Source organism: Hordeum vulgare, chromosome 1H (assembly GCF_904849725.1).
Source record: "Hordeum vulgare subsp. vulgare chromosome 1H, MorexV3_pseudomolecules_assembly, whole genome shotgun sequence".
Classification (NCBI taxonomy): domain Eukaryota; kingdom Viridiplantae; phylum Streptophyta; class Magnoliopsida; order Poales; family Poaceae; genus Hordeum; species Hordeum vulgare.
Window position 1 is genome coordinate 445,608,719 of NC_058518.1, and position 13,980 is coordinate 445,622,698.

At 43.7% G+C, this 13,980-nt stretch overlaps 1 protein-coding gene across 3 annotated transcripts; it reads right to left on the minus strand.

Annotated features, from left to right (window-relative positions):
* Nucleotides 1-554: 554 nt before the first annotated feature.
* On the minus strand, nucleotides 555-1,889 carry LOC123413455. 3 transcript variants are annotated; one of them, XM_045106402.1, is made up of 3 exons: nucleotides 1,749-1,889; nucleotides 1,498-1,604; nucleotides 555-1,127 (listed from the first exon to the last, which is right to left on the minus strand). In XM_045106402.1, exon 3 carries the CDS (start codon nucleotides 1,123-1,125, stop codon nucleotides 754-756), a length of 372 nt encoding a protein of 123 aa, XP_044962337.1. In that variant the 5' UTR covers nucleotides 1,126-1,127; nucleotides 1,498-1,604; nucleotides 1,749-1,889; the 3' UTR covers nucleotides 555-753. The 3 variants fall into 3 exon arrangements, with proteins under 3 accessions (XP_044962337.1, XP_044962344.1, XP_044962332.1); XM_045106409.1 differs by lacking the exon at nucleotides 1,498-1,604 and having other exon boundaries at nucleotides 1,752-1,889; XM_045106397.1 differs by lacking the exon at nucleotides 1,498-1,604 and having other exon boundaries at nucleotides 1,749-1,888.
* Between the last annotated feature and the right edge of the window lie 12,091 nt (nucleotides 1,890-13,980).

A 13,980-nucleotide genomic window follows, 5' to 3' on the forward strand; every position in this document is an offset into this window, starting at 1 on the left:
AGGCATGAGATGCACCGGGAAGATGAGTTCAAGTCGTGAGTATGCATACCGAGCCCATTCAGTGATGGTATCTTCAATGTCTGTCAAACTTCCTCTAATATAAGCAAGGCTATTGGAACACCTCTTGTTCCTTTGAAGAGCCGAGATAACACTTATGCACATTTCTACTTCCTCTATAAACAAATATAAAAGTATTTAGATCATTAAAGTAGTGATTTAAATACTCTTATACTTCTTTACGGAGGAGAGGTCGAGAAATGCAGCCTTGAAGATGGTCAGACGCATGTGGTGCCACTTACTTCCGAACCGAGGGAGTACTGCTTTGGGGTTTCTCGTAAATATGCTCAACTCTCCTTCAATGTAGCTTTTGCTGCTATTTCAATAAAGATAGCACTTGTTATTTGATGGGAATCTGTAAAAGGTCTTATATTTAGAAACGGAGGGAGGGAGTATTTGTCTAGGCAGGAGAATATATCCCCTGCTGCTGAAAACAAAAAAGTTGAGTTCTGAGCAAAGGGATATAACAGCAAAAACTGTAAACATCAGGCAGCACAAGACCAAATAAAACCATACTTTCGCATAACTCTGTGTTCATAGACTTCCATCCAGCACCAAAACAACAAGATGTCGGGGCTACCAACTGAAGCACAACAGAAGCTGGAAAACTACAGAAACGTCAAACATGGATGCCGTGTTTTGTCTTTCTGAAACAGAAGTTGCCCCATGAAGCAGAAGTTGCCCCATGAAGCAGGATCACTGCTGCGGTGCGTCCGACGGCTTGATTCCCGCGTCAGCTTCCGTTGCCCTGTAACCCAGCCCAGGGCGCGACGGTTGCTCCTTCTCGCCTTCAAAGTCGCGGGCGTCCCGCAGCGAGGCCTCGAAGTCAGTGGAGTCCATCGCCGTCGGTAGGAGGCTGCCAATGTCGTCTTTGGCACCGAATCCGCCGGCTCGCATGACATCATCGGCGGAGATGGCAGCTTCCATGTTCATATCCACAACATCATGGCCATTTGCATTTCCGGTGTCAGAAACTGCGGCGTCCTTCAGGGCCACCTGGTCATCAGTCATGGCATCTGGTTTAGCTTGTGGAGCTTGTTGTCCACTGCCGAGGTTCTTCCCGTCCATGCCTGCCAATATATGCCACCAGATATGAAAACTCCATGCCAAGACACCACCCTATAGACAATAGCTTCATGCTCAAAAAAGTTTGCTGTTAGTCAGAACTTCAGAAGCCTTTGACAAGATGCAGATAAGGTACCCTCCTCCTTGGTAAGCTACCTATATTCCTGGTTATATGCAACAAAGGAAACTGCAGGCAAAGCTACTGCAGTGTTCATGTAAGGTATAACACATCATTCCTGCTGTGGCTTCCAGTTGCAGCTATAGAAATGACTCAGTTCAGTCAGAAACGCAGTGGTATCTTCTAAGGCTTCTTTGCTCGCGCGCGTGTACAAAAACTAGTAGTACTATCAAACATCACACTGCTACAGATCTCACCTTATATTACTTTCATTATTACATCTTTCTACTAGCGCCAAGATTAATTTGACTCCCTTTTCTTTAGTAATCTCAGAACAAAGCACAAATAGAGCTGCTCCAGCGACCTGCAGAAACACTAGTAACTTTACATGAACACTACTCATATGGATCCATCCATGCGACGCTGCAAAGCAACACAAGACCGGACCGGAAAATGAAAACAGATCAAGCAGAGAGCGGAGGAAACTAAGCAGCGGCTAGGCACTCACCACCTGCAGATCGAGTCGGCGAAGAAACGAGGCGCCGCGGATTCGAGAGCTCGCCTTTTCTGGTTCCTTCCACGCAGCCAAGGAGATCCTTTCTTTTTTACCGAGGCAACCCAATCCCCTCTTCGCTTCGTCAGTGCTCAACTGGGTTAGATCACCACGTGTTCAGCGGAAGAAGGGTAACGTGGCACCTGTGCTTGCTCCTTTTGGGCCCAATGGGCTACTTATTTAGGCTTTTGTTTATTTCAGTTGGGCCAGCTAGTTTCTCTCTCTCTCTCTCTAAGAGAGAGAAAGTATTGGTAAACGCAAATTTTATTTTGCTCAATAAACGCTAAATACATTCAAAGAAAGTATAGAAGAGATGCAATTGGCAATTCAATAATAAAAATGTGGTAACTACCACCACATGAATTGGCGGATTGCCCACCCACTCCATTTAACCTTTTTAAAAGGGTGTCGCTTTTATAATGAGATCCTTGCGCTCCACGAGATTGTTCACGAGTCCACAGTCGTAGGGCGGGGGGTGTCTTCTTGAAGCTGGATTTTCAAAAGGCATATGATCGCCTTGACTGATCTTTCCTACGCCTGGTCCTTGAGTGGAGGGATTTTGTTGATAGTTGGTGCTCTTGGGTTATGCAACTAGTGCACACCGGAAGCACGACGATCAATATCAATGAGAAGGTACGACCTTACTTCCGTTTCTCGAGTGGGGTTCGACAAGGTGACCCAATTTTCCCGCTATTATTCAACCTGACGGATGATGCCCTCGCCTCTATTATTGATAAGGCAAGGGCAACGGGCTACATACCTGGAGTGGTGCCACACCTCATTGCTAGAGGCGGGGTTATCCATCTCCAGTATGTTGATGATACAATGATCATGGTTGAAGGATCTGATTTAGATATAGTAAACTTGAAGTTTCTTCTTCTTTGCTTCGAAGAGATGCCAGGCCTTAAGTTCAACTTCGTTAAGAGCGAATTTATCATCCTGGGATGCTCCAAGGTGGAGAAGCAACAGATTACAGATAACCTAAAGTGCACGTTGGCCACATTTCCTATTGACTTCTTGGGCATGCCGCTCTCTAACTCTAAGGTCTTCATGAGTGTGTTTTACCCCCTAGTGGAGAAGGTTGGCGCGCGGGCGGAACCCTAGTGTGGTAGATTTACCTCCAAGGGGAGTAAGACCTTCCTAATAGATTCCAACCTCTCCAGCCTTCCCATGTATATCATGGGGATGTACTCCCTTCCTTATGGTGTGCATGTTGCGTTTGATAAGGCCCTTGCCCGTTTCTTCTGGCAAGCCATGAATGGCCGCCAAAAATACCACATGGTAAAATGGACCGACATCTGCCTTCCTAAGGAGTGTGGTGGGCTAGGGATCTTGGCTTCCCGACGGATGAAGGTCTCCCTAAAGCTCAGATGGGTCTGGCGGATCATCTGCAATGATAGGGAACTTTGGCTCCAGCTTCTTCAAGCCAAGTACCTTCACGGCTTGCCGCTCTTAGCGTGTGATTCTATGGACGGGTCTTAGTTTTGGAGATCCATCCAAAAGATTAAACACGAGATCTGCTTTGGATTGGTGTTCTATCTCGGCAATGGCGAGGGGACCCTGTTCTCGTTGGATCCTTTGGTCGAGGATACCCCCTTTGTAGGGGGTCCCTCTATTATTTGCTATACGTGCGGACTCCTTGCTTCGGGTTTCAGAAGATGCCTGGGAGGGCCATTGGAACATCCAGTTCCGACACTCTTTGGGACTCGCAGAAGTGCTCGAATATTCCAATCTTTTGGCCGTCCTCCTGCTGGTGATTGGCAGTAGCCCGGATCGAGCGAGGTGGTTGCTCTCTCCTTCGGGAGATTTCTCCGTTGCATTGGTGTACCATGCACTATGCCGCACTCCTCGCATCCGGTGGATGACACCCCTATGGAAGGTGCCACTACCGTTGAAATTCAAGATCTTTGTTTGGTAGTGTTGACGGATTGCCTCATATCTCGTAGACTGGTACGGAGGTGGTCAAGAGGCATGGTTCGGGGAATGGGATATGCCCCTTGTGTAATTGTTGGGGAACTTTGCATGGGAAACAAATTTTTTCCTATGCACACATAAAATCTATCCATGGTGATGACCATCTACGAGAGGAGGAGTGCGGATCCACATACCCTTGTAGATCGCTAAGCGGAAGCGTATATAACGCGGTTGATGTAGTCGAACATCTTCGAGATCCAAATTGCAGTCTGTCCAACAATCTCATCATGATCCGTCCCGTGATCCCATCACGATCCATCCCGATCTAGTGCCGAACGGACGGCACCTCCGCGTTCAGCACACGTACAGGTCGATGACGATCTCCGTCTTCTTGATCCAGCAAGAGGGGCAGAGAGGTAGATGAGTTCTCCAGCAGTGCAACAGCATGACGGCGGTGATGGTGAACTAACCTAGCAGGGCTTGCCAAGCTATGCCGGACTAATCTAGACGAAGGAGACAATCTATGGAGGAGAGGGAAACACGTGGCTTTTTAGGTGTGTGTTGCCCTCAAAACCTCCACTATATATAGGAGGAAGAGGTGGGAGGGCTGCCTTGCCTCCTCCACCAAGGAGGAGAGGTTCGACCGAGCTAGAGGAGAGAGTCCTCCTCCGATTCGTTTTGGTGGAGGACTCCCTTCCTAGTTGGTCTCCTACTTCCCTTTTTCCCTCTTTCCTTTCCTTTTTACACTTGGCCGAAATAAGCCTTATTGGTCTGGTCGCACCAGCCCACTAGGGGCTGTTGCGCCACCTTTAGGCCTACTATCCCCTCCCTGGTGGGTGGCCCCTCTCGATGAAACCCCGGAACCCATTCGTCACTCCCGGTACATTACCGACAATGCCCGAAATCTTTCCGGAAGCCAAATGCAACTTTCCTATATATCAATCTTTACCTACGGACCATTCCGGAGCTCCTCGTGACATCCGAGATCTCATTCGGGACTCCGAACAACTTTCGGTCACCAACATACATAACTCAATAATACTGAAACGTCACTGAACCTTAAGTGTGTAGACCTTGCGGGTTCGAGAACTATGTAGACATGATCGAGACACTCTCCAATCAATAACCAATAGCGGGACTTGGATGACCATATTGGCTCCTACATATTCTATGAAGATCTTTATCAATCGAACCTCTATGTCAAGGATTCAGTTAATCCCGTATACTATTCCCTTTGTCCATCGGTATGTTACTTGCCCGAGATTCGATCGTCGGTATCTCCATATCTCGTTCAATCTCGTTACCGGCAAGTCTCTTTACTCGTTCTGTAATACAAGATCCCATGAAAAACTCTTTAGTCACATTGCTTGCAGGGCTTGTTGCGATGTTGTATTACCGAGTGGATCCCGAGATACCTCTCCGTCATACGGAGTGATAAATCCCAGTCTTGATCCATGCCAACCCAACAGACACCTTCGAGGATACCTGTAGAGCACCTTTATAGTCACCCAGTTACGTTGTGACGTTTGATACACACAAGGCATTCCTCCGGTGTCCGGGAGTTGCATGATCTCATGGTCATAGAAACAGATATTTGAGATGTAGAAAACCGTAGCAATAAAATGACACAATCATATAGTACGTTCATAGTTTGGGTCTTTTCCATCACATCATTCTCCTAATGATGTGATTCCGTTATCAAATGACAACTCATGTCTATAGCCAGGAAACCTTGACCATCTTTGATCAACGAGCTAGTCCAACACAGACTCACTAGGGACAAAGTGTTGTCTATGTATCCACACATGTATTTGAGTTTCCAATCAATACTATTCTAGCATGGATAATAAAAAATTATCATGAACAAGGAAATATAATAATATTTAATTTATTATTGCCTCTAGGGCATATTTCCAATAGTAATGTTATGTAGAATGGGACTCACATCCTCTTCTCCTGCACGACGGCTAGGTCGATCTGAATGTTTGTTCGTGAGGCTCTTGGGCCTGAGTGGACGGCCTATGACTTGGGTAACTTCCTACATGTCAACGTTTTGCAGCCTTGCAGCCATAACACTACAAGAAATCTGTTAATCCATGACGGATTTCTGATGACGTTCCTTTAGACCGTCATTAAACACGTCACCGATCAACAAGAGGTGAATGACTGCCAAAACGGTATCCCCTTTAGGATGGACATCAAGGAATCGTCAAGAAAACTGTCATGGATCGACTAGGCGGGCCTCGCTTTTTTTCTTTGTTTATACACCATCCACACCGTCACGGGTGATTCTTGTTGATGTGTCGTATGTGTTCTGTATTTGACCCACATGTTAGTCAGATGATTATTTTTATATAAAAATTAAATGGAAAGGAAGGGCGCACTTGAATTTCGGGCGCGGGACAAGGTCCCACGCGATGAAAGGAGGGGGGGGGGCGCACCTAGGATTCCATTAGCGCGCGGTGGTAAAAATTTCTAGACCACTAAAACCCATCTAAACCATTCATAGTATAGGACCTAAACTTATGTCTTTGTCTCTCTTCCCCAGTCTCTTTCTCCCTCTGCCGCCGCCCCCATCATCTTCATCCCCATCCCTCACCCCTAAGGATGGCAATGGGTAGGGTATGGGCAGGGTAGAGCAATAACATACCCATACCCGTATAGTTAATGGGTATAAAATTCTACCCATACCTATACACACGGGTATAAAACTTTACCCATACCCATACTCGATGATTACCTGTACCCATTGGGTACCTAGCGGGTAGAACAAATAGCACATTTGACACAAAATTGAATTATCTTGGCTCGATAAGAGGTAGATGAGTACATGACCATGAGAAAAATTGAAAAATCACAACATACTCATAAGTTAATAGGAGTAGATGAGTCACATGACAAATTAATGATTAATCAGCGATAACATAACATTACTTCACAAATGGGTAGGGTATGGGCATACCCACGGGTACAAGGCTATACACGTACCCTACCCTGATTTAACAGGTAGGGTATGGGTAATACCCATGGGTATAAAAGTGTGCCCATACCCTGCCCATGTGGGTACGGTACCCACGGTTATCCGTACCCATGGGTAAAATTGCCATCCTTACTCACCCCCTCCTCTCCCTTCTTTGCACCCTCTCCATGTCCCCTCCTTTCACCATCCCTTCCTCCACCTCCCGGGTGAACCCTCTCTCTTCCCCGGTCTCTCTTGTACCTCCTGCACTCCCACTCCCAGTGGAACCTCTTACTCCTATCCTGCAGCAATCCTAGGAGCAATGGAAGATGCATCTTTAGGGCGCTAGATCCAACATGGAGCTCAACCCCAACAGCCTGATTGTTAGAGCAGAGCAGCTCTGTGGTGGTCGGCTTACTGCGACGACTCACTGGAGGTCGCGGCAAACCCTAATTTCCACTTGTTGTCGACTTGGTGTCTTGGACCAGAAGCCATTGAGAATGATCAACAATGTAATGACCAGGGCAACTGCGGTGAGTGCGCACAATGGTGGATACGCAACTTGAGTTTGATCCCTTTCCATACCCACTTTTGTTCGGCTATGGTCGATTTTTTTTCATACCCAATTTTATTCTGCTATGGCCGATGTGCCAATAGACGCTGGATCAAAATATAGAATCTGCTAAGTATGTATCCCTCGAGTTTTTGCACACATGATTACTTCTAGCATAACACGAAATGTTTTGATGTTTATTTGGTAACATGCATTTTTAATTGATGTACTGGTGTTTTCTTGAGTGTGCAATGAAAGATACGTGACCGTTGTGTGTTTGAATAACTAATGGTATAAGATGTTTTACAAAAAAGATACATACCATAAACTTAAGTTGCTGGATATATCTGTGTATATAGAAGCTTCTCATGTATACATGTTGATATCAACTAGTTGTGATATTTACTAGTGCTGTACTTGATTGTGCAAAAATTTACATAGTAAAGGCGTGTTTGATTTTTTGTCAACTGGTGGTAGTTAGCTATCATGCAAGCCATCCATTCTCAGAATTTTTTTAGTTTTTTACAAACTCCTATTGTGACTTTTGTTTTTTGCTTTCTATCATACATGGGCTTTCTTAATTTTTTTATTTATATATATATATATATATGTTCATTGACATCATTAGTGAATAATCATTTTGCTCTAGAAACATCGAGCATGTTTGAGTATTGTATCTTGAATTTTGTATCAATGATTTTTTTGGTGCTGTCTTTGGGTCAAATTTAATTCATACTCAAAATAATAGTGCAAGAGCATATTTTCTCTTTCACTTACTAATAAAATTGTTGTGTTAATTGATATGTTGAACGGTACTTATGTTGTGGATATTTCAGTGGGTTGTGAATTTAAAGTTAATGTGAATGTAGTGCATGCACTAGTAGAAAACATGACTTTTGTCCCGGTTGGTAAGGGCCTTTAGTTCCGGGTCGCCAACCGGGACTAATAACTTGGGACTAAAGGCCCACCCCCTTTAGTCCCGGTTGGCCACGACCCATGACTAATGCCCCTCCACGTGGCCATCTGGGCACGCCAGGGGCAGAGACCTTTAGTCCCGGTTGATGAAACCAACCGGGATTAAAAGGCAGCCTTACGTTGGGTTTTTATTTTTTTTCTAAAAGGAGGGGTTTAGGGGTTTCATATATCGGTCACGGGCATCCATCCGCTTTAATCAAATATTATGTCATATAATTCATCATCATCTTACGTACTCATCTAACAACTCATCATCATCTTAATCATATACCAAGTTAAAATCTCACAAAATAGAAAGCATCATAATAGTCATCATATGATTGCATCCTAATCGATCATGCAAAGTTAATATAAACTAGAAAAACTTGTCTCTCATAAGACCTAATCCTCCCTCCTAGGTGTAATGTCATAAAACAGAATAACACCTATGTCTCCGTGATGAAGCATAGAGATCCAACGGTCTCCAACTTGTGGCTTGCGATCCTTCTTTATTTCTCTCCATGCTTCAATTTGGAGCCTTTTTGATTTGCGGTCAGTCGAGTATGGAGCATCGAACTCAGCCCCCAGCGGGCTTTTATTTTTCATATGATCTTTGTCGTGCATCAATAGAGGCACTACATCATTTGGTAGTTTCTGTTGAAGAGCATAATAATAACCTAGTTAGCAATGTAATCAACACCATTTATGCAATAGTAGAGCATACTTAATTAGCAAACTCTTACCAAGATATTTCGGCGAATGTCATCCACCGTCAACCTATGCACTAGTGGCATGTAAAATGTATCATTTGGGTCAGTTCCCAAATTATACGGGAAGTTCTCCCTACCAACCATGACACCGACAAGAATGTAGAGAAGATCATCCTTCTTCTCCCAAGTTAGACATGATCCATACGTGTAGTGTGTCGTGGCAATTAATTTCCGAATTCACTCAAAGAAATGAAATAAGCTGTAAATTATATTTTCACAAATTTAGTATATGGATGAACACCAACTATTTTTAAATATAGAATGTAAATTACTTGACAAATATGGTTGACAAACTTACATGACGGTAAAATAGGAAGCATATCGACATCCACCCAAATATCGATGTTACCTAGCATATTATCTTCAGGACGAAGACCAAAGGTTATTTCCATACCCTCCTGAAATCCATATGCCCTACAAAGATCTTCCCAATTTGGGAACCCTATTTCTGTGTTGTAAACTACATTCCTTACTTTGATCACAAATGTGTGACCATGTATAGTCCGGAGGTTAGCTCTTCTTGTCTCCATATTCTCGTGGTCTTCGAAACCGAGCCTCTCCAACACATACCTTCTTGCATGGCAAGGGAGGAACTAGTCGAATTGTATAGAACAAATATTACATGTTGAAGCAAAGAAAGAGAAGTCATGCATGCTTAATTACAAGAAAACAATTGTCATTGTTGCGTACCATAGAACCTTCGAAGGTCTCGTCAAGCTTGATGCTGAAGAACATGTCGTATCGCAGGTGAGGCATGTCACACAAACCCCGATAGTCGGCGCAATATTCACACTCCAATAATCATCGTTAGCCATTTACTGTTTTAGTGTGGTAATTTAACTTATAATCCGTGGAACATGTTTGTAAATGCATAAACAACAACCGTGACACTATATCTAAAGAATTGAACTTCTATATATAAACATGTGTGCTTTCTGTTCATGAGATAAATATATATATAATTCATATATATTTATATATATATATATATGATTTTATGAACATTCATATTTGGATTAATACTACAAGAATTGAAGTTGAAAATAATATAATTATAAAATATTGAATGTAATTTGCATAATATAAGTAAAAGATTTGAGTTTTTTGCATGGAGGGGTTACATGTTGAGGTGGATGTTTTCTCATACATGGTTGGTGTTGAGGTACCATAGTTCCATATGTAGATAAATATATTGGTTGGGATTAACTACTTAGTTATATATAGAATCCAAATGAAATCACGCTATCGAAAGAAAAAAAAACTATATTGTGTTGTTTTGACTTGCTAGTTTTATTTTTATGCTTCTATTGGGGTAGAGGAAGAGAATAAAGCAGCTACGCTCACAGAAAATAGCAAGCGTGCAACCACCAGGACTACACTGCATCAAGTTTCCATCAATCTTTATGAAAGAAACCACCAGACGTGACAAATTGGCAGAGAATATCAGTACATTGATTTAGATCATGCATTCTATCTTCAATATGACAAATGACCAAGTCAAGTGGAGAAAGAGTCATTAAGTATAGGAGCCATTAATGTATATGTTATATTTTAACAAGAAACCTGATGTTAGATATGCAAAAGTTGAGGCTATGAGGAAATAAACATGCAAAATTTGGTGAAAAAAGTATATTGTTGTACATGAGGCCACTAATTTCATGCAATTGTCCACCCATTGTCATTTACCATCGGTTTTACCAACAATATACAAATAACAAACCAATTTCTATAAAATAAAACCATCTTTCTAAATCTCACCTCATCTCAATCAATGAATTATCAATCATCAAACTAACAAGCCAAGACTAATAAAGCAAGATCAATAATCGCCCCTACCGAAATCTAAATTTTGGGAGGAGAGGAGAGGCTCACCGACAGGGATGATCGTCGTAGACGGAGGAGGATGCCGGAGAGAAGGAGGAGCGGCACCGGCGCGGGCTTGGGGTGCGGCGGTGCTTTGGAGGATCGAGGCGGGCGCCCGCGGAGGAGTGGTGGCGGTATCGGTGCGGGCTCGGGCGGCGCTTCGGTGCAGAACGGTCGAACGACAACATGGACGCGCACGGGTCGCCGAAGAAAATGGGAAGCCTCACGGCATCGTTATGGAGAGGGCGGTGGCGACTCTTCTTTGTTTCGTCAGCCTCGGGGAGATTGATCGAATGGGAGAGATGAGGGCCGAAATGGGTGCGGGGGTTTATATGTAGGGACCTTTAGTCCCGGTTGGAGCTACGAACCAGGACTAAAGGGTCTTTTTGGTTTAGGTCAACAAACTACAAACTTCTGTTAGTGCTAGTAGTTTTCAAATTTACGTAGCTCAAATTTGATTTTTTTTAAATTTGTGTGAATCACTATTTTATGAATAACTTTACATTAAAAATAGTTTTTTTAGTCATTCCTTTTTCGGATGTTTAATATTAGTGTGTTTTATCGTTATAGTAAATTAAGTAATTTTTAGGTTATTGAAAAAATGAAATTCCTTTGTAAGAGACGAGTATTCGTCCGAAACCCTGATACTTCGAAAAAGATTGTCCATTTTGTACATGAAGTGCATCCAGTTTTTGCCGTAACACGCCCAACTTTTTAGCACATGCTATGTGGGTGAAATGATGATACCATGGCAAGTTTCAGCCTTTTCAGAGTTCATTTGCAGCGCTTTATAATTTGAGGGTCATTTAGCTAAAAAAAATCATTAAATGCATGAAAAATAGGAAATGAGGTGAGAAAGGTCTGAAAATTGATGATGTGGCTTTCAATGATGCATACTCAGCACAGAAAAAGTCTGGAGTTGAAATATTATTAAAAAACTGAAATGCCTTTGTAAGAGATGAGTATTTGTGTGAAACCGTGATACTTCGAAAGAGTTTGTCTATTTTGTACACGAAGTGCCTCCAGTTTTGGCCAAAGTAAGCCTTATTGGGCTGGTCGTACTAGCCCAGTTGAGGGTGTTGCGCCACCTTTAGGCCTACTATGCCCCCTCCCTGGTGGGTGGCCCCTCTCGGTGAAACCCCGGAACCCATTCGTCACTCTCGGTATATTACCCTCAATGCCCGAAATCTTTCCGGAATCCAAATGCAACTTTCCTATATATCAATCTTTACCTCGAGACCATCCCGGAGCTTTCGTCACATACGGGAGCTCATCTGGGACTCCGAACAACTTTTGGTCACTGATGTCTGCTAGAACTACGTCGGTATTTCCCCAAAGAGGAAGGGATGTTGCAGTATAGAGACGGTAGGTATTTCCCTCAGTGATGAGACCAAGGTTATCGAACCAGTAGGAGAACCTCCTCACACCACGTAAACATCACGTGCACACGAATAACAAATACTCGCAACACGACGTGTTAAAGGGGTTGTCAATCCCTTTCGGGTACGACGCCTCAAGATAGGCAAATAACGTGAGGTAAAAGTGGTAGATAGGATAAATAGATCGCGGAACAAATAAATTGCAGCAAGGTATTTTTGTATTTTTGGTTTAATAGATCTGAAAATAAAAGCAAAGGAAAAAAGATTACAAAGGCAAATATGATGAAAAGAGACCCGAGGGCCGTAGGTTTCACTAGTGGCTTCGCTAAAGAAAAATAGCAAACGGTGGGAAAACAATTACTGTTGGGCAATTGATAGAACTTAAAATAATCATGATGATATCCAGGCAATGATCATTATATAGGCATCACGCCCAAGATTAGTAGACCGACTCCTGCCTGCATCTACTACTATTACTCCACACATCGACCGCTATCCAGCATCCATCTAGTGTATTAAGTTCATGGAAAAACGGAGTAATGCAATAAGAAAATTGACATGATGTAGACAAGATCTACTTATGAAGAAATAGATCCCATCTTGTTATCCTTAATAGCAACGATACATACGTATTGTTTCCCTTTCTGTCACTGGGATCAAGCACCGTAAGATCGAACCCATCACAAAGCACCTCTTACCATTTCAAGATAAATAGATCAAGTTGGGCAAACAAAACCCAAATACCGGAGAAGAAATATGAGGCTATAATCAATCACGCATATAAGAGATCAAAGAAGACTCGAATAACTTACATGGATAAAAACATAGATCAGATCATAAACTCAAAGTTCATCGGATCCCAACAAACACACGCAAAAAGACTTACATCATATGGATCTCCAAGAGACGATTGTATTGATAATCAAGAGAGAAAGAGGAAGCCATCTAGCTACTAACTACGAACTCGTAGGTCTATAAAGAACTACTCACACATCATCGGAGCGGCGCTAATGAACATGATGAATCCCTCCGTGATGGTGTCTAGATTGGATCGGGTGTTTCTGTTGGGGAACGTCGCATGGGAAACAAAAATTTTCCTACGCGCACGAAGACCTATCATGGTGATGTCCATCTACGAGAGGGGATGTGTGATCTACGTACCCTTATAGACCGTACATCAAAAGTGTTAGTGAACGCGGTTGATGTAGTGGAACGTCCTCACGTCCCTCGATCCGCCCCGCAAACCGTCCCGCGATCAGTCCCACGATCTAGTGCCGAACGGACGACACCTCCGCGTTCAGCACACGTACAGCTCGACGATGATCTCGGCCTTCTTGATCCAGCAAGAGAGACGGAGAGGTAGAAGAGTTCTCCGGCAGCGTGACGGCGCTCCGGAGGTTGGTGATGATCTCGTCTCAACAGGGCTCCGCCCGAGCTCCGCAGAAACGCGATCTAGAGGTAAAACCGTGGAGATATGCGGTCGGGCTGCCGTGGCAAAGTTATCTCAAATCATCCCTAAAACCCCACTATATATAGGAGGAGGAGGGGGGAGCCTTGCCTTGGGGTCCAAGGACCCCTAAGGGCTTCGGCCGAGCCAAGGGGGAAGGTCTCCCCCTCCCAAACCGAGTCCTACTTGGTTTGGAAGGTGGAGTCCTTCTTCCCTTTCCCACCTCCTCCTTCTTTTTTTTATTTTCTCTTTGATTTTTCCTCCAATGCGCATAGGGCTCTTTTGGGCTGTCCCACCAGACCACTAAGGGCTGGTGCGCCACCCTCAATGCCTATGGGCTTCCCCGGG

What these genes read in the sequence shown, in the direction of transcription:
- LOC123413455 (XM_045106409.1), bottom strand. Translation starts at nt 1,125, where the DNA reads ATGGACGGGAAGAACCTCGGCAGTGGACAACAAGCTCCACAAGCTAAA.